The 18737-nt window shown below is 34.3% G+C and overlaps 2 protein-coding genes and 1 long non-coding RNA gene across 14 annotated transcripts; 1 reads left to right on the top strand and 2 right to left on the bottom strand.

The window, feature by feature from the left end:
* Positions 1-2809: 2809 nt before the first annotated feature.
* LOC112711459 (uncharacterized) lies at positions 2810-4008 on the top strand. Its single transcript, XM_025764122.2, has 2 exons — positions 2810-3106; positions 3227-4008. Exons 1-2 carry the CDS (start codon positions 2908-2910, stop codon positions 3688-3690), a joined length of 663 nt encoding a protein of 220 aa, XP_025619907.1. The 5' UTR covers positions 2810-2907; the 3' UTR covers positions 3691-4008.
* Positions 4009-5389: 1381 nt separating this feature from the next.
* On the bottom strand, positions 5390-9473 carry LOC140175357 (uncharacterized). Of its 11 annotated transcripts, none has more exons than XR_011866012.1 (8): positions 9170-9473; positions 8903-9047; positions 8676-8771; positions 7944-8023; positions 6367-6404; positions 6186-6239; positions 6034-6101; positions 5390-5899 (listed from the first exon to the last, which is right to left on the bottom strand). It is a non-coding gene; the product is annotated as an uncharacterized lncRNA (long non-coding RNA). The 11 variants fall into 11 exon arrangements; XR_011866017.1 differs by having other exon boundaries at positions 6186-6228; XR_011866013.1 differs by having other exon boundaries at positions 6367-6395.
* Positions 9474-10344: 871 nt separating this feature from the next.
* On the bottom strand, positions 10345-18385 carry LOC112711454 (uncharacterized). 2 transcript variants are annotated; one of them, XM_072203372.1, is made up of 3 exons: positions 17783-18372; positions 17654-17698; positions 10345-13531 (listed from the first exon to the last, which is right to left on the bottom strand). In XM_072203372.1, the coding sequence occupies exons 1-3, from the start codon at positions 17954-17956 to the stop codon at positions 12818-12820; spliced, it is 933 nt and encodes a 310-aa protein (XP_072059473.1). In that variant the 5' UTR covers positions 17957-18372; the 3' UTR covers positions 10345-12817. The 2 variants fall into 2 exon arrangements, 1 of the variants encoding a protein (XP_072059473.1); XR_011866006.1 differs by lacking the exon at positions 10345-13531 and adding an exon at positions 17254-17555 and having other exon boundaries at positions 17783-18385.
* Positions 18386-18737: the final 352 nt, after the last annotated feature.

Genomic DNA, 18737 nt, shown 5'->3' with positions numbered 1-18737 from the left:
AATAACAATGATAATACCTTTTATAAAGTCAATTATATTAATTTCTTCATTTTGTAAACCATAGTAGATAAACACTGATAATATGTAGAACGAGATTAACGAAAGAGAAGGATGAAGACGGAGAGGGAGGGAATGATTCTTTATGTTCGGAGAAAAATATTTTACTTAAGTTACAGTGACAGTGTCAAACGCTTAACAGTTTATTTCTTAAATTAGTAAACATGCCAATAGAATTATATAATTCGTGAGGGAAACATTTGAATCCACTTCCACTGAGACAGTGACAAATGGTAGAGTCAGATGTATTGGTTACGTTTTAGTTGCGAACGGTAGCTCGACTTGGAGAACGGCGGACAAATAAGTTTCAACGGTTGCGTGAACCGGATCGGTCAATAAACCGATAACGTGAATGACTTAGAGGTCGTAACAGGTCCTGGCTTGATTGGCTCATATCCTCGTCACTTCTGAGATGAGAGGGGAATGTAGTTCGTGAATGTTGAAGACTGAATGGGAATAGATATAGGGTTTGTTTAGCCTTTCTTCTGTTTTTTTATGTTCTTTCCCTTACTTAAGTAAAAGACGACAATGTTCGACGGGTTTATATTTGAGCCGAAAAACCATGGGGAAAACAATGTGGCTCTTTCGGTACCACAAGTTTTTCCATCCATGTTATCACAGCCGATTTACAAACTTAACCGGACCGGCTACGTAACCGGTTCCCCGGAAATCCGAATGAATCGTAAGGTACGGAAAGATGTTTTTGCCGTACGGTCAATACCGCGAAGGACGAAGGAGAGTTAAGCACTTTGTAGGAGAAAGATCTCACGTTCCCATTGTTAAGACAACATCAGCGTAGTTTTATTTGTCTTCTTTTGTACCCATATACTAACTACAGCTATCGGATACGCAGTGGGATACCTTCCTTGTGAATTCCGTAGGTCGATGTTCAGAGTGAAACTTATCAGAGTAATTTTGTGAAACTAACTTTGGAACACAGCATATAAATTTCTTATTTCCTCCGATTATGTACCGCATTGTTCTTTTATAGAATTATTCTAGTAAAACCGGATAACGTTGGAACTTGGAAAAAAAACATACTTATATAAACAAGCAAGGCCAGGCCAGGCTTTGCTTTTAGCAGGCCTGGCCTGTCAAGTAGCTAATTGGCGTGAGCCTGGCAGGTCTCCTGCTATAAGCTCTTTATAAAGTACTAGGGCATGCCTATTATTTAGCCTGGCCTGGACTGAAACCTGTTAAAAGGCCTGGTTTTTTTTTTTGAAAAATAGAAAATTTACTTAAAAAATTTATTTTTTAATAAAGCATATTTATATGTAACATACCATATTTAATATTTATAAGAATTTGTAATCTTTTAAAGTATTTCAAATATACAAAAAAAGTTTTATAATAAAATAAAATAAACTTAAAAAGTTTTACATAATTTTGTTAATAATAAAAAGGTATTTATATATTTAATTATGTTTTAACAGGCCCATGCAGGCCTGACAGGCCAATAAGGCCAATTAGTGAGCCTAGGCCTCGCCTATTAACGTATTAAGGTTTTTAATAGAGCCTGAACCTCTGCCTCTTTTGTAACAGACCAGGCCAGGTCAGGCCAAATACAGGCCAGAATGCAGGCCCCTTGCAAGCCGTCTGACCTTTTCCACGCCTACTTCGCTAGAAGGGTACCTGACCTTAAATTTGGCACAGTCCCGAGGTTTTGTCAACGGCCGGCTTAAATAGAATCGCCAGAGCTGTAAAATATTTAGTAGCGAGTGCATGACGCAGCCATCGTTTTTTCGTTCATTGAATTTTTTTCCCAGCATCAAGTTTTTTTACAGATCGAATTAGTTTTTATATAATAACCACTATAAATATTTTAGAAAATTAATTTATTTTATTTATCAATATATACTAACAATATTATTATAATATGAATAATGACTTACGTACTCATATTTTGGTAATTATAGTACGGACATTAGATATTCCTTTCTGGTAAGAAGTGCTGATGTGTTTTCTAAATTTAGGGTATAAGAAGAAAAACTTTTATAAACATATCTACTATCACTTGTATTGTATAAAGGTTCCGTGTGTTACATAAAATTAATTATTTACCGTTATGTCATAAAAAAAGTATTCATGAAAAAAAATTTAATTTGTCAACTTTAATAAATAGTTATTGTATTAAAATGAAATCAAAAATTACGCATTTGTTACGTTGTATTTATTGTTCTATAGATTTCGTTACGCTACATGCAGTTGCATAAATAGTTATTGTATTTTTTAGATGCTGACATAAAAAATGAAAAGAAAAAGTAACTTAGTGGACTAAGATATATAAGATAATAGTAAAATAATAATTGTTTTACATATCGTACGAATATAAATTAAATATTTTTAAATTAGTAAACAATTTAAGAGGCCTGAACTTATTATGTAGATATATATTTGTTAATGAGTGTGATGTAATTTTTTAAATAAATGATCTGAGTGGTAACTGTTCGAAAAGGTTTGTTCAATAACTTTAAATGGAAAAAAATGGTGTACTTAATTCGTTTACTAAAAAACCTTAATAACATAAGTATTTTATTGTTTTCATTAAAATGTTTCAGTGTAGTAAGTTTGTCGACTTATTAAAATTTTACTAGAGTTAACGTTGATATCGTCAAATTAGTCGGAGAATGATTTACCGCCTTTGTTATTACTTGATTTACCGATGGAACTTTTCCCATACAAGCCAACAAAAAAATAAAATTTATCCAACCTGGACCTTTTGACTGACTATATATAGGGAGGAAAAAATACGTTCCACCTATACCATAAGAAATCAACTTCGTTGGATCCTCGTGCTTCAGGGACGTCACATGCATAGAGGACTAAACCTGTGTGTGTCAGAACCCAGCCATGTCCACCAGCCACACTCCGCAACCTTCTTACGAAGAGGTAGCATCCATCGAGCATATACACGGCCTAATCGAGGAGGCACGCCGGGACATCCCGGAGCGCATCTCCGCTGCAGAGAGGGTTAGGCAAGAACTCTGGGCCACCGAAAACGCCGATGAAGTAGCTAGGCTCATAAGCAACACACGACGAAGGGGAGCAGGTAAGTCACTTCCTTTTATCATATTTGCATGCATTCGTTTCCCAGCAGTACGCAACCGGGGACAGAGGCTCCCATGCATGCATTCCGCCCAACACACGTTGCCCATTTTTTTAATTGCAGTGGACGAGATGGTACCGGATCGTGACTGGAGCAATGTCGCAGTTTGGAGGAGCCGCCAGACAACTCTACGCCAACTTTGCAGGGAGCTCGGTCGGGCCTGTCCCTATTACCAGATCCAAACACGAGACTTCACGGTTGTCGGCGTTGTTCACAGGTTCTTCGTCCTCATTCTTCCGGGGACGGGCAAGGCCGCTGTACCTGCAGTCGGCAGGTTCTCCACGGACCCCCACATTGCTCGAGAAGATGGTGCGTCGGAGATGATACGGGTCTTACTCGAGATTTCTGGTAAGCACCTGGATGACTACAACTACGATCTTCTTGATGAGTCTCTCAAACTCAACTACGATCTTCAGTGGGAGATCGGGGCAGTGAAATCCAGCTACAGGGAACTACGTTCCTCATACAGGTATGTACTCCGTTGTAACAACCCGGAGTTGGTGGACTCTGACTCCGACTCTTCGTGAGGCGGTTGGAAGGTATGAAAATCCCCAACCATCCCTTACAACGCAGTAACCGAACCGAATCACTTTCACGGTGGGTTAAATGTCGTTCATAAAGCATTGCCGAGAAGATGATAACCTTCCAGACGTCTAACCTGTGTTTACTTAATCTTGTCCTTTTATTTTCACTTCTGGTTTTGTTTTACTTTTTGCTTTTCGTTTTGTGTCACTAGTAGTGACATGTTGATGGTATTAACTCGGTTGTTTCTCGGCTAACAGATGTTTGCTTTGCAAGTTAAATATGTTGCCCCGGAATATGAAAACTAGAAACCATTTTATGTATCTAGTATCCGTAAATTATAATATAATATTCTGATGGTATGGGTTAAGATAATTCATTATCTAATATACCATAACCGACTTAAAGGGTAATCTTAAAGCAGGATTAAATAAAAGTTATTCGATTCTTGTAGTAAAAAAGGGTACGACACAAGTTTTAAAGTGTGAATCAACAAAAATAATATTCTTCATTTGAAAAAAAACCTTATATGACGATAAGGATGCTCTCCTTGTTAAAAAACCACGTTATTTCTTGTTATTTTATTCGCTAATTATTAATAACGTAGTCAACTTATACAGTAAATTTTTAAATTTTTTTTTAATTTAACATTAACTTAAGTCATAAATTAATTATTCTTTTATTATTCACCATTGTTAATATACGTGTTATTAAATACGTATAAATTTTTTAGTTGCATTTAATGAGTTAAAAGAAATAAATTATAAAATACTTTAAATAATTAATTGTTTGATTTAAATTATTATAAGTGAATTTATATTTAAATATATAATTCATGGGTCTCGAGAGTCTCCATATTCGAAAAGGAAATAAAAATCCTTCGTACTGCTATATTTGATAAGATTTTGTAAAAATAAATTTTAATTTAATGACTTAGAACTAAACGGTTCAAGCTGTTGGTACCATAAAAAATTAAACCTGGACACCCAAATAACCAGCTCCTAAGTGGATTAACTTCAACCTCGAAGCTCTACTTCCCAAACTATAAATCTTAACCGCAAATGTGTTTTATTTTTTTTCTCTCTTAAAAAAAGATAAATATATTTCTTCATGCTCAAAATGGTTTTAAAAAATCTTAACCTCCATATACTATTTTATTCTTATCAATTAAAGTATATTTAACATGTCCGAATAAATTGTATTGTATTTTTGTTACAAAACATAATAACAGAACGACAAATGATGAAAATAAAATGAGAAACATATTTGTGTATCTAATTTAACTGTAACATTTAAATGTATAGAAAATATCCTTTTTCAGGGTAACATGTTCTGTCAAATTAATTATAATCTGTGCTAATTAATTGGTTACAATAATGCATACTTTAAAAATAAGTGTGTTTCTTACGTTAATGTCATTAACTATAGTTAGACGATATCGACCAAAAATTTATTAATTGTAGTAACATTTGTGAAATTAGTAATTTTTAAACGTAACCTCGTGTATTATAGTTACGTTATTTACGAACTTAGATACTTTTTACTAACTTTATTAGTTAAACTAATACGATCCGAGAAAGTAGTAAAACTTTAAACTAATTTAATTAATTATATGAATATAGTTGCATCTAACAAAATCTCCGGTGCAGAGATTGAATGGATAGGATAGACGACATAAATTTGAAAGAAAAGCATAGCATTCAATGCAGTGGTAAATGTGTAACCATAAGCATATTAATTAATTAAGATTACATAAGGGTCTCATGGGCTGACCAGAAAGTTGAAAATTTCAGTAAAGACACCAAAACATTTACTTATTCATGATATTTGGGCTTTACATGTACAATAAAGTGCAAGCCCAAGTTATTAACACCGTGTTGGTTGTAACAGTTGGACGATCCTAATAACACACTGGCATGACACCCAATAAAAAAATAAATAAGAGTGCTTGACAAATTGTGTGATGCGAAACAGTTAACTTTTGGTAATAACATGTAAACATTTTTTCCTACACCAAATGGCCCTTATTCAAAGGTGACAAGAATTCATTTTAAAAAGACAACGAATGTCCCGAAATGTGTTTGCTCGCATGAGACTCAGGCGCGTTGTGCTCGTCATTTGACTGTACTCCGAATTTAGTGGTTAGAAAGTAAGTTGTCGACCATCCCAGGTAACCGGCAACTCACGCTTGTCGTTCGAAGAGTGGGAGGATCCCTGTACCACAAAAAGGAAATCGAGTTAACTAACTGGAATACAATGTCCAGGTAGCAAACAACGAGAATTACAACATCAAATTACAACACCTAAGTAACACAAAAGGAACAGAGAGGAACCAGAAAATCAGCAACCTTAAAATTGACAGCAAGTTATCCGGTGTCTGAATTCCGTGATTATCCACATAGTATCTCATTCAGACCTGAAATTTTCACTATCAGGGATAATCATGGTGTACCCACATTTTTGTGTTTAGCACGTTGTAATAATAAACAATCAGACTCACCCAACATTTTTCATCCAACCACAATGTCAACAATGACGAGCTCCTGAAGAACGTCTGAGGATGTTAATTCGAAACAACATGCACCACAAAACAAATGCAAACTGAGGGGCTAATTGTCCTAAGCACAAAGGCCTGGCGTATTGCTCTAGTTGAAGAGATCATGATTTACTAAAAAAATCACCTTGCCTATCAATTGTTGCCCCCATGCTCCTCCATGTCCTCGTCAACATTCGGGGTGAGACATTAGCGACACTCGTATTAGATATTTTCGAAAAAATTCTATGTAACACTTTTTCCCGAATAAAATGCAATATAATATTCCCTCAACAAAGAAGAAACACACGTAACCATCACTCCAGTCTAATATTCAATCTTATGTGTCGACTGTAAATATCTTATTTAAGACGTCCTGCCGACTACAATCCTTCCCCGCGTTTTTTTTAACAGAATTACTGGAAAGGATTGTCAAATCCAATATCGTTGGATTTTTCAGACTCGGATGGAATAAATGCAAAATAGATCAAGAAAGAAGATGTTAGTGTTTGGCTGAATGCAGCTTGGCAAGGAATTGTGGAGCTATACAGGTTAAAACATCAATATTTTGTAATTTTTAAGTATCATGGTGAATCTAAATTTAATCTCGTGGTGATCTGCTCGAATGCTTCGGAGGTTGATCACTCAAGTTTGAGAGGTTTCCATAATGTTCACCGCCATATGACTCAGAAAATTATTTCCCACAAAGTGGTGATCATTATGGAAACTAATCAAACTCGAATTATCAACCTTCGAGTCACTCAAATAGATCACTACGAACTTAAATTTAGATCCACCAAAACACTTAAAAATCACAAAATATTGATGCCCTAAACCCGATAACTTTACAACCCTACCAACATTCGTTGAACCAAATACTAATATCCTCTTTCTTACTCCATTTTACTTTTATTCCTTCCCCAGCTGCTACCTTCACCGATATCGGATCCGACAACCCTCTCCAACAATCCTTTAAAACCAGCCGATTTACCGCAGCACGTACTCAAATAATTACTAACAACAGGCACAACAGGCACAGATAACTAAACCATACAACATTATTCTCTATTCTAAAGACTTTTTATTGATGAAATAACTTGATCTGGATTTAATGCAACTTAAACAAGTCGTGAGTGATTATTTTGGTTTTTTTTTTGTCAACAAACTATTTACATGCCATGATGCGTTGTGTAAAGTGACATGTGTAGTCATGTGATTAGGAGAGTGGATTTTTTGTGTATTGTTGTAGTTAGAACATGTATATACGATGCTATATGAGTATATACTACTGAAAATTAAAATTCAAATTGTCTTCCTTTTCTCTTGGAACACAAATTTAAAGGCAGCATCATGAACAATATTTAGGAGACATTACTATGAGTTATACAAAACATAACTACACAACAACTCCCGTGGCGTCTTATGCATTATTTGAACTATGATCGAGTCTTGAAGATGATTCATTTTTATAGGAGTCATAGTTGTATCATCTATCTTACCATTATTATGCTCAGGTTTCATGATACCTTTGTCGGCAAATTCTTTAAACTAAACATTTCTTTGATGTTAAAACATGGTATTTTAAGCAACAATGCAAAGTTTATTTTAAGCTTGAACTTATAATTTTTTAATTTTTCCAACCCTCATAATTGGAATTCGAAAGAGAAAAAAATGATTCTTACCCACAATGACTTTGTACGCAATAGAAATTATTTAAATACTAACCAATTCATGAATAGGGATATGAGGAGGGAACCACGAGCCGTCTCAACAAATTTGGAGCTGCTACTCTGTCTTGAATTGGTCTTCGCGTGATTCCATCAGGTTAGAGACAAAGGATTACAATGCGGAGGGACCGGAAAGGCAATCAGAAACAGAAAATCGGATTACTAAGGAACATGAATAATCCACTACCCCATGAACATGGACAGCAAAAACCAATTACACTAACAATCATCAATCATAAAAACCAAATGTGTAATACAATTCCCCCGACACACAATGCGGGGGGACCAGATAAGCAATCAAAACAGACAATCCAATTAGATAGGACTATGAAAAATCGATCAGCCAATGAACATGGATGGAAAATCCAACAACAATAAAAATCATGATTCGTAAAAACTGCTTATATAATCTAATTCCCCCGACACAGAACCTTCTTTTTATGTTCCGTTCCATCAACGAAGACTGACCTTACATTAATTAACTGTAGATATTCAACTTTACTTTTTTTCTAAACTAATCCATTGCCTTTACTTTTTTTCTAAGCTAATCCATTGCCTTCTCAATAAAACAAGATGCAAGCATCAAGGTCACTCGTTGCAATTCATACATGTCAACATATATTATAAGTATTTTAAAAGCAATGAATTTACATAAATTTAGGTTTAGAATATGATTCTCTAACTTATAAATAACATGGTCCCCATAACAGTATGGAATTTGTTAGTTTACCTGGATTTATCAACAATAACCTTCCGGTTCGTATATGATAGAACTTACAAAGCAGCAACAGCACAATATCGGTTACGGGTCTGCATCACTCATCGCCTACAGAACAACAACATCCTATAATAAAAATAAGTATATAAAATAAAAAAAATACATCAGTTGGACCAACCTTTCACCTCATTCATTACCAAGATTAACCTATCTGAAGAAATATTCCTCGTTCAATGTACCTTTATTCAAGTTCTACTGTACGCCACCTACACAGATCCATCTTTACTGTGCATCCCAAGGGTAATCGCCCTCATCAAAGCTCCGGATCTCTTCCTCCTTATCCAACGGTGTCTTTGTTCCGAGGTAATCCAGATCTCTCCGCCACTTATAGCCCCACCTCACAATTAATCAAACATTGAACCACATCAACACATAGTGGCGTTACAATATAAAAAACGCATAAATTCATATATCTGAAATACCAAACGACAAGGGTGAGGAGTTACCTTAAAGCCTTGAGTGTTACATACGTTACAAGGGATCGACGTTTCTCCTTCTAGGTGTGAAGAACTGGGGTTAGGGTTCTCCTTCTTATAGAACGGCGGCTGCTACATTCTCTCTAAACCTATTACATTTTACCAGTCTTGGGCTAAAGCCAAACAAAATAACCGGAACCGATTTCTCTTTCAACCCAAGCCCAATTCCCACCTCATCATCCGCGAACACTGTTCACGTACCACAAAGCCACTTCTTCCAATTGCTGCTGCCACCAATGCTGCCCAAAACCGAAAACCAAACAACAAAGGCCCAGCCCAGTTCCGTGTCCAGTTCGGGTTCTGTTACCTATATTCCTTCTACCCTGTTTTCATTAGCCGGCTACTATTCTCACAACTAAGGCAGACAGGCTTACAGAGCTCTGCCAAGCCTGTTCCCTCAAAGCAACCTTCTTGCCACTTGTCAACAAATCATCCAATCTGTATCTATTAATCTGTATCATATAACTGGCCTCAATCTTCTTACTTGAGCATCACTTCCAGAAACAGTTTTTCCCCAAACTCAATTATATCCATAGTTCAAATTTATCTAAAAACTCAGGTGCTAACCAATCTCAAATGTTTTAGCCAATAAATCGAATAATAATAATAAGAAGAAGAAAATCTGAATGTAATAATAATAAGAGAAAGAAGAAGATTCTACAATAACTTTTTGAAAAGAGCAAAATAAAAATGTTAGAATCAACTTTGTCATTTATAGATATTAATTCAGAAAATTAGCATCAATGGCACATCCCCTTTAATTTTTATTTTTTACAATAAGTAGTAATTTGTATAACATCATTCATGAATCAACAACTTTGTGGCTTTAAGCACCTTAGTTAGATGTTAATCTCGTTACAAATTGGTAAGGAAGAAGATGGTTTTGGTGAGCCATGGAGCATTGAGGACAGATGTAGAACGCAAAGTGATTGAAATTTGTAAACTTTATTTAGAGTTCGATAAAAATGGATCAACAACCACTTTTATATAAGGAGTATCAAGATTATAACATAAAGATAATGACCACAACAAATTTAAAATGAAGGAAAAATCACTATTTGTTATACTCAAGAATTAAACAAAAAAAAACTATAAGCATTCAGAATCCATAGCACTTGGATAAGTCAGAGTACATATTTTTGCCCTTTTCTCTTTTTTTCCGTGAGTGGCTCTCCCTTTAATCATGCCTCTATTCACACTCATAGTACTATCTACTTTCACCACAGCTTCAATTTCATGCTCAATATATATTAAAAGAGAAATATTAAAACTTTTTTATTTGATCAACCGAGAGAACACAACACAATCACAAATTAAAAAAAAATAAAAGCAATGGATGCATTAAGTAAACTACAAAAAATTCAAACTAACTAATTCTCTTACAAAATATTTTGAAAGAAGTAAATACCTATGGATCATGAGAATGAGCACCTATTTCATGGTTTAGAAATCACAATGTAATAGGTAGTAGATAAAGAGAATGGGTCCAACTGAGAAGAATTCAAACCAACAATTAAAAAGATAGAAGAATTAAAGCCTATTGAGACTTTACACCTGAAAAAGTTTTTTTTATAAAAAACTACTCTTTAGAAAGTAAAGGATAAATTACTCAGTTGAAGTGTTTGAATATATTATTTTATCAAATCTACAGAGAATCAATCTCTTTATAGAGGAATTACAGAAATAGAAATAACTAGAAAATAGGAAAAAAGGAAAAATAATAGTCTAAAATAAAGGAAAGATTTCTAATAATAAAATCCCTAAAATTAAGCTAAACCTAAAAAGGAAAAGATTTATAATTAATTCTATTTACACAAAAGATTCATGAAAGGAATTAGGAATCTGATTTTGATTTGATCTAGTCAACACTCCTCCTCAAGCTGGCTTGAAGATATCATTCATTGACAGCTTGCTTATTATGCTATCGAAAGTCTTCTTGGGTAATCCTTTAGTTAGAACATCTGCTAATTGTTTCGTGGTTGGAACATATATATGAGATACAAATCTGTCCTCTCTCAATCTTTTTTCCTGATAAAATGCTTGTCAACTTCAATATGTTTAGTTCTATCATGCAACACTGGATTATGAGAAATGGAAATTGCATATTTGTTGTCACAATACAACCTCATTGGTGGAGAAATGGAAACTTTTAGTTCTTGTAGGATTTTCTCTACCCACAGTGCTTCACATATTCCATGAGCCACTGCTCTAAACTCAGCTTCTGCACTACTTCGTGCCACAACATTCTGTTTTTTACTCCTCCAACTAACCAAGTTTCCGTTAACAAAAGTACAATACCCAGATGTTGACCTTTTATCTATGACATTCCCAGCCCAATCTGCATCTGTATAAGCTTTTACTTGAAGATGTCCATACTTTTTATAGAGTAACCCTTTCCCAGGAGACCCTTTCAAGTACCTTAGGATTCTAAAGACAGCATCCATGTGTTCTTGACCAGGTGAATGCATAAACTGGCTTACCATGCTCACAACAAAGGCTATATCCGGATGTGTATGGGATAAATAGATTAGCCTCCCTACCAACTGCTAATATCTCCCTTTGTCCATTACATTTTCTGGTTCAGCTGGATTCAATTTTAAGTTAGGCTCTATAGGTGTTTCAGCAGCTTTACAACCAAGTAATCCCGTCTCTTTTAAAAGATCTAGGATGTACTTTTGTTGGTTCATAAAAATGCCTTCCTTAGACCTTGCAAATTTAATTCCAAGGAAGTATTTTAATGAGTCAAGTTCTTTGATTTCAAATGCTTTGGCAAGCTTTTCCTTCAAGTCTTTTAGCTCTAAAAAGTCATCACCTGTCAGAATAATGTCATCCACATATACAATTAAGATGTCAGTTTTATTAGCTGCTGAATGCTTATAGAAAAGTGTATGGTCAGCTTGCCTTTGAGTATAACCAAGTCCCTTCACCACCATTCTAAGTTGTTTAAACCAAGCTCTTAGGGATTGTTTCAATCCATAGAGAGATTTCTTTAGTTTGCACACTTTATTCCTCCCTAGTTCAGCTTCAAATTCAGGTGGAAGTTTCATGAACACCTCTTTCTCTAGTTCCCCATTCAGGAAAGCATTCTTTATATCTAATTGATGTAAAGGCCAATTGTAATTTGCAGCAAGAGATAAGAAAATCCGCACAGAACTGAGTTTGGCAATTGGAGCAAAAGTCTCTTGATAGTCTACTCCATAGGTTTGTGTATATCCCCTAGCTACTAACCTAGCCTTATACCTCTCTATGCTTCCATCAGCATTGCACTTGATGGTAAAAACCCACTTGCAGCCAACCAATTTTGTATTCTGTGGCAGATTTACAATCTCCCAAGTTTCATTTTTCTTGAGTGCATGCCAGTCTTCCATCACAGCTAATTTTCAGTTGGGATCATCTAGTGCTTCCTCTATGTTCATAGGCTCAAACATATTTGTAATTTTAGAAGTAAAAGCTCGATGTTTTTGAGAGAGATTTTGGTAGAGACATAATTGGAAATAGGATGGTTGGTGCTGGTTTTGAGTACCTTTTTTGTGCAGGTTCTGGGTTCTTTCCTAAGGGCTATTGGCAAATTATTATTAGAAGTGACAATTTCAGATTTACCTGGAAGTTCCTGAAGTACTAAAGTTGGGCCGTCTTTCGGGTTTTCAGATTGGGTTGGTACAGAGATGATGGGTTGGTCTCTAGTCTTCTTGGGATATTTTCGAACATAACACCAAAGCTCCTTTTCTTGTGGTATTTTTTTCCTGTTTGGATTCCAACTAATTTTGGCACAATTTCAGAATTGGTTTCCACGTTTTGTTTTGCAATTGTTTCAGAATTTACTTGATTAGTGAAAGTTGTATCCTCAATATGTAAGATAGGAGTGGGTAAAGGTTCATGCAAAATATTTTCTTCCCTTAGACTCTCCCCCTGAAGAGAATTCTTTTGAAAAAAGATTTCATGTTCTAAAAAAGTAACATCCATACTTACATGAAATTTTTTTGTAGTTGTTATTTTCAATGGACCCCATACATCACTATGAATCAAGTAGAAAGGTTTAGATGCATGATAAGGTTGAGAGTAATAAGGAGCTCTATGGCTCTTTGAACGAATACAACTTTCACATTTTAGTAAGGAAGAATCAATATTTTTAAACAAACTTGGAAACAAATGTTTGAGATATGGAAAACTAGGGTGTCCTAGTCTATTGTGCCAGAGAATTATTTGGTCCTTTATAGGCATAGAACTTATACCACTAAATCCTTGAGTTATTTTATCCTCCAAAATATTCTCAAAGTGATAAAGTCCATCCATCATCTTAGCACTGCCAATCATCTTCCTCGAAGTCCGATCCTGAAAAATACCATGAGTGTCAAAGAATGTTACAGCACAATTGGAATCCTTGTATATTTTACTAATAGATGAAAAACTACCATCAGCAACTCTAATTTTTTCATTTTCAAAGCAAGGAGAGTAAGTTTTAAATAAAGGGGAGAGGCTGGTCATATGGTCAGATGCACCTGAATCGACAATCCATGGTGCATTCAAGTTTGAGCTGCAGTTAAGGGACATAGGAATACTAAAATTACCTGTTTGAGCCAAAGAACCACTAGGAATACTAGACACAAAACTGGAATTTAACAGCCTTATGAGCTACTCAACCTGTTCCTTACTCAATGATGATTTTTCAGCCTCATGAACAGTTGGGGTAGAGCGTATTTTGGGACTAGGTTTGCTGTCTTTAAGATGTGCTGGTTTTCCTTGAATCTTCTAGTAGGTTTCTCGGGTGTGACGAGGTTTATTGTAGTGGTCACACCAATGATTGGAGGGGTGCTTCTGATTTGATGAACTTTTAAGTGTAGTAGGTGCCACTAAAAGTGCATTAGACTACAAAGAAGCCTGTTCAGTCTTGCCTTTTCCCATCATCACAGCTCTACGAGTTTTCTCTCTTCTAACTTTAGCAAATACTTCTCCAATTGAGGGTAGGATTGCTCTTCCAATAATTCTGTCACGAACTTCATCTAGCTCCACGTTGAGGCCTGCAAGAAAATGAAATATCCTCCCTTTTTTCACTGTTTGTTGGTGGTGTTTGGCATCAGCGGCTGAATTTCACTTGTAGTTATTGAAGTGGTCAAGATCCTGTCACACCCGCTTCAATGTGTGAAAATATTTGGTGACATTGTCACTCCCTTGTTGAATTTCTCTAGCTTTTAGAGTAAGTTCATAAATTTGGGATTTATTCCCAAGATCAGAGTACATCTCCTTGACACTATCCCACAATTCTTTGGCTGTGGTATAGTACATGTAGTTACTGCTGATATCCTCCTCCATTGAGTTCACCAGCTATGTCATCACCATGGAATTTTCGGTATCCCACACATGATATTATGTGTCAGTGATGTTAGGCTGGCTTCGGTTACCAGTGAGATATTCAATCTTCCCTCTTCCACGGATATACATATGAATTGATTGAAACCACCAAAGGTAGTTTGACCCATTGAGTCGAAATGTGGTGATCTAAACTGAATGGGAGTCACCACTAACTAGTATTCGTTGCTTAGATTTTAAATCTGATAGAGTAGGAGTGGTGTTCTCCTTCTGTTCAGGATTAATGACTGAGGAACTGTCAGCCATAGCTATAAATCAGAGGCACAGTGCAGAGAACCTACTCTGATACTAAGTTGAAGTGTTTGAATATATTATTTTATCAAATCTACAGGGAATTAGCCTCTTTATAGAGGAATTACAGAAATAGAAATAACTAGAAAATAGAAAAGAAGGGAAAAATACTAGCCTAAAATAAAGGAAAGATTTCTAATCATAAAATTCCTAAAATTAAGCTAAACCCAAAAAGGAAAAGATTTATAATTAATTCTATTTACACAAAAGATTCATGAAAGGAATTAGGAATCTGATTTTGATTTGATCTAGTCAACATACTCTCATTGTACATATTAAATATAATAATAGTATTGAACAGTGGATAAGATTGATATGATGAACATATGTGGCCAACAACAACTGCATTGCGCCTATACATTTTCTTGAATCTTTTCCTAAAAAGACAATGAGCAAATATTTGTGGTTTATGATAAGCATAGTTAAGAATTATATTAGATATGTAAAACTTTGTGCTGGCTTACGTTTTTATTTCTCTTTTTTTTCTTGCGCACACATAATTTGCGTGTTTAACTTGTACTAATAACTACATATCATAAGGCAACAAAATTAAAAAGCACCATTCTTTTATAATTATAAAAAATGACTTGACACATTCTATATGTGAAGAGCAGATAACTTTTGAATTGCATGAGTTTTAGTCAATAACAATATAAAAATAAAATCAGAGTAATGTAGTTTTAAGAAAAGCACCAATAAAAGATAGTTTGATCAGATGTGGAGTATTTCACTATTTTGTAAACAACTACCAAATTATATAATACTAAAAATAAACGAATACTCATTAGTGGAAATAGTCTTGCAAGTATGCAAAATTGCAAACTATGATGCACTTACATGTAAAGTCTTATAATAATTAGAAGTGCCTAAATCTGAACCATCTATTGTCAAGACTAACCACATCATATCAAGAGCAGTAATTTTTCACAATCAGAATGGATAGGTTGAAACGTGAGTAAACAAACTTAACATGATATAAACAAAATTGAAGCTAGTTTTTATAAATATCCTTATCATGGTATTTTACAACACCAAATTAATAATTAATAGCTCACAACTAAAAACACTTACCAGTCCAATATCCAATAAATTTCAAATTACATCAAAATCTAAATAAAAAACCCTCTTAGAAAGAAAATGAAGTTTCTGAAATGAAATGTCACTATTAAAATTCCAGTATGCTCAAGAATGAAGAACAATTAAAATTTAGATATAAGGTAACATCAAATTATGGCATATGAAACAGATCTTAATTAAAGAAAATATGCTTAATGGAAATTGTGAAACCAAGTTTAACATAAAAATAAATAGAAAATTAGAGATATACAGGATCTAAGGTGATGAATTGAACATCAGGGGAGCTATCATAGAGAAATTTAAAATTTGTCTAAAAATGTTGGGGATTGGTTGTACGTGGTATATGCTTAGCTAAACTATGATACTTTATGCTGTGGAGTGAAAGATTGATAATGAATCTTTGATAGAAATAGAATATAACATACTTCATCTATAAAGAAAAGCAATATATATATATATATATATATATATATATATATATATATATATATATATATATATATATATAGAGACTTTCAAGGTTTAAGAATTTAATCATTAATGCATGGTTATATTCCTTTTGACTTGTAATGATCAACAGCAACAGGACTTGGTGATCACTATGAGGCTAAAACTATGTTGTGCTTTAGTCATTGGTTAATTATTTCTAAAGTTATAGATGCTAAATTGTGTACAGTTGAAGAAAACGGTGCAAGGACCTTCAGAAGGACATAGAACAAATGCTAACACCCTAGCAACTTTCTATGTTGAAACTGCTAATAACATTCGAGATCTATCCTTATATGAGAGCCATGCAACAAACACTATAAAGGAATCCAATAACAATACAACAAATAGAACATTACCTAACGATGCCAAAGCACAAAGTAAGAAAGCAGAGCGGGTGATGCAGGATGAACCAGGTGTATAATTGCTACTTGCTGTCAATAGGTAAACTTAACTCCTTTCAATTTATTCTGATCAGATTCATCTTGAACGAAAACAACAGTAGATATAGCTTAATTTCTATCATGTCAAACACTGCTAGTTGATTAAATCATAATGTATTTATGCTAAATTCTTCTCAGTCCAATTTTCAAAAAGTTTTTTCGACAGTAAAAGATTGTTTATGCAGGGAGAAGAAGGATATAATATATTAGCTACAATGCAATATTAATTCAAACCAAGATGACCGCAATATTAAGCACAGAAAGAAGAATAGAATCATGTAGCAGAGTAAACATAAACATGGAATTTACAAAGTTTTATTTGAAAGCAACAAAGCTGAAATGGGTAGTGAAAAAAAATTGATCCAATTTTAGAAGACAAAAGATCCAAAATTGAGAATCGAAACTCATTACCTTGAAGAGTGATAAATATAGTAGATATAGTTTAAGGAATTGAACAAAAAATTAACAGAAACATAATAGAGTGGATACAAACCTCCACAATAGCTGTAGAAAGGTCTTCTTTTACCTTAGTTGCTAAATTATTTTAAAATCACTTACTCTTATTGGATGCAAGATTAAAGATAAGAAGAAAACAGTTTAAGACCTTTTGGTGAAGGGCAATTAGAATCCTGGCAACAATATAACGGTTCTGGATTTTTTGCATCAACAGAGAAGGATGCCTCTCAATAACACTACAGACATTTACAGCAGATCAAATAGTAAGAAACACACACAACTCATCATCACAAACCATTACGAATCTGTCATTGGAAAAAGAAAAAAGAAATACCCCTAGGTGGGAGCGCGTCTCTTGAGAGTGATCTGGTGCTGCTACCTGTATTGAAGACACAATTTAAATAAACAAAAATAATATTAAAAAATAAATAGAAGTATGAGCAGGGGTATTAAAATCTTATACTTTTATTTTCTCATAGAGCTTGTTGGGCAGTCTATTGCAAAATGCCCATAACTGCCTATAGTTGTAGCAGCTTCTGCCGGCACAAACGTCACCGAACACGGCCGTAGCATGCACGACAGTGGACCCATGCTGACTTAGACTCCTCCACCACCATAGCCGCCATCGCCACCGCATCCATCTTCGTAATTCCTACCACCACCGCTGCTGTCCATGAAGGTTGGAGCCATCAGGTACAGTGATATCAACTGCCTTGAAACTCTATAATCTCCACCTTCAAGTTAGATTAGGAATAAAAAGAGTTGAAGAAGAAAAAGAGATCGAAAAATAGTATCAAAGAACGGAGAAACAAACTGAAGAGGAGGAGGAGGAACTAAAGATGATGATGAAAAAAAGAAAGAAAAATAGAAATTGAAAATGGAGAATAATGGGAATGAATCTCTTTTTTAATTTTGATTTTGAATTCAAAATTTAAAATTTCATGCTCAATTGTTGTATTTGTGGCAAGTGACAACAATGACACGGGATAGGAGAGATGAACTTGATGTAAGAGGAAGGAATTGTTGAGAATGAATCTCGAGAATGCCACATTGGATTTCCACTACCGAATGAACCTTCTTTTAAAGGATAGTTATCAGATATTGGATTGTGCGCTTAAAAAATTAGTAAAATAAAAAATATAGTCTAATTAATATACTAAAAATTACAAAACTAATAATAATTAAATTCTCAGATCGTTTTTTCATTAATTATTAATTAGCAAACTGAGTTTTGAATATTTTTGTTATTTGATTTTCGTATAATATTTAAATAACATTATAATACATTGGCTGATTCATATTTTTAATTAGGTAAATCATATATTTAAAATAATTGAGATTTAAAATTATCCAAATACAATTTTTGATGATTGGTTATATTTCGGTCCTTTATTTATTTATTATATGTAAATTGTTAA

This window comes from Arachis hypogaea, chromosome 9 (genome assembly GCF_003086295.3).
Source record: "Arachis hypogaea cultivar Tifrunner chromosome 9, arahy.Tifrunner.gnm2.J5K5, whole genome shotgun sequence".
NCBI lineage: Eukaryota > Viridiplantae > Streptophyta > Magnoliopsida > Fabales > Fabaceae > Arachis > Arachis hypogaea.
This window is presented reverse-complemented; position numbering and strand designations above follow the sequence as displayed.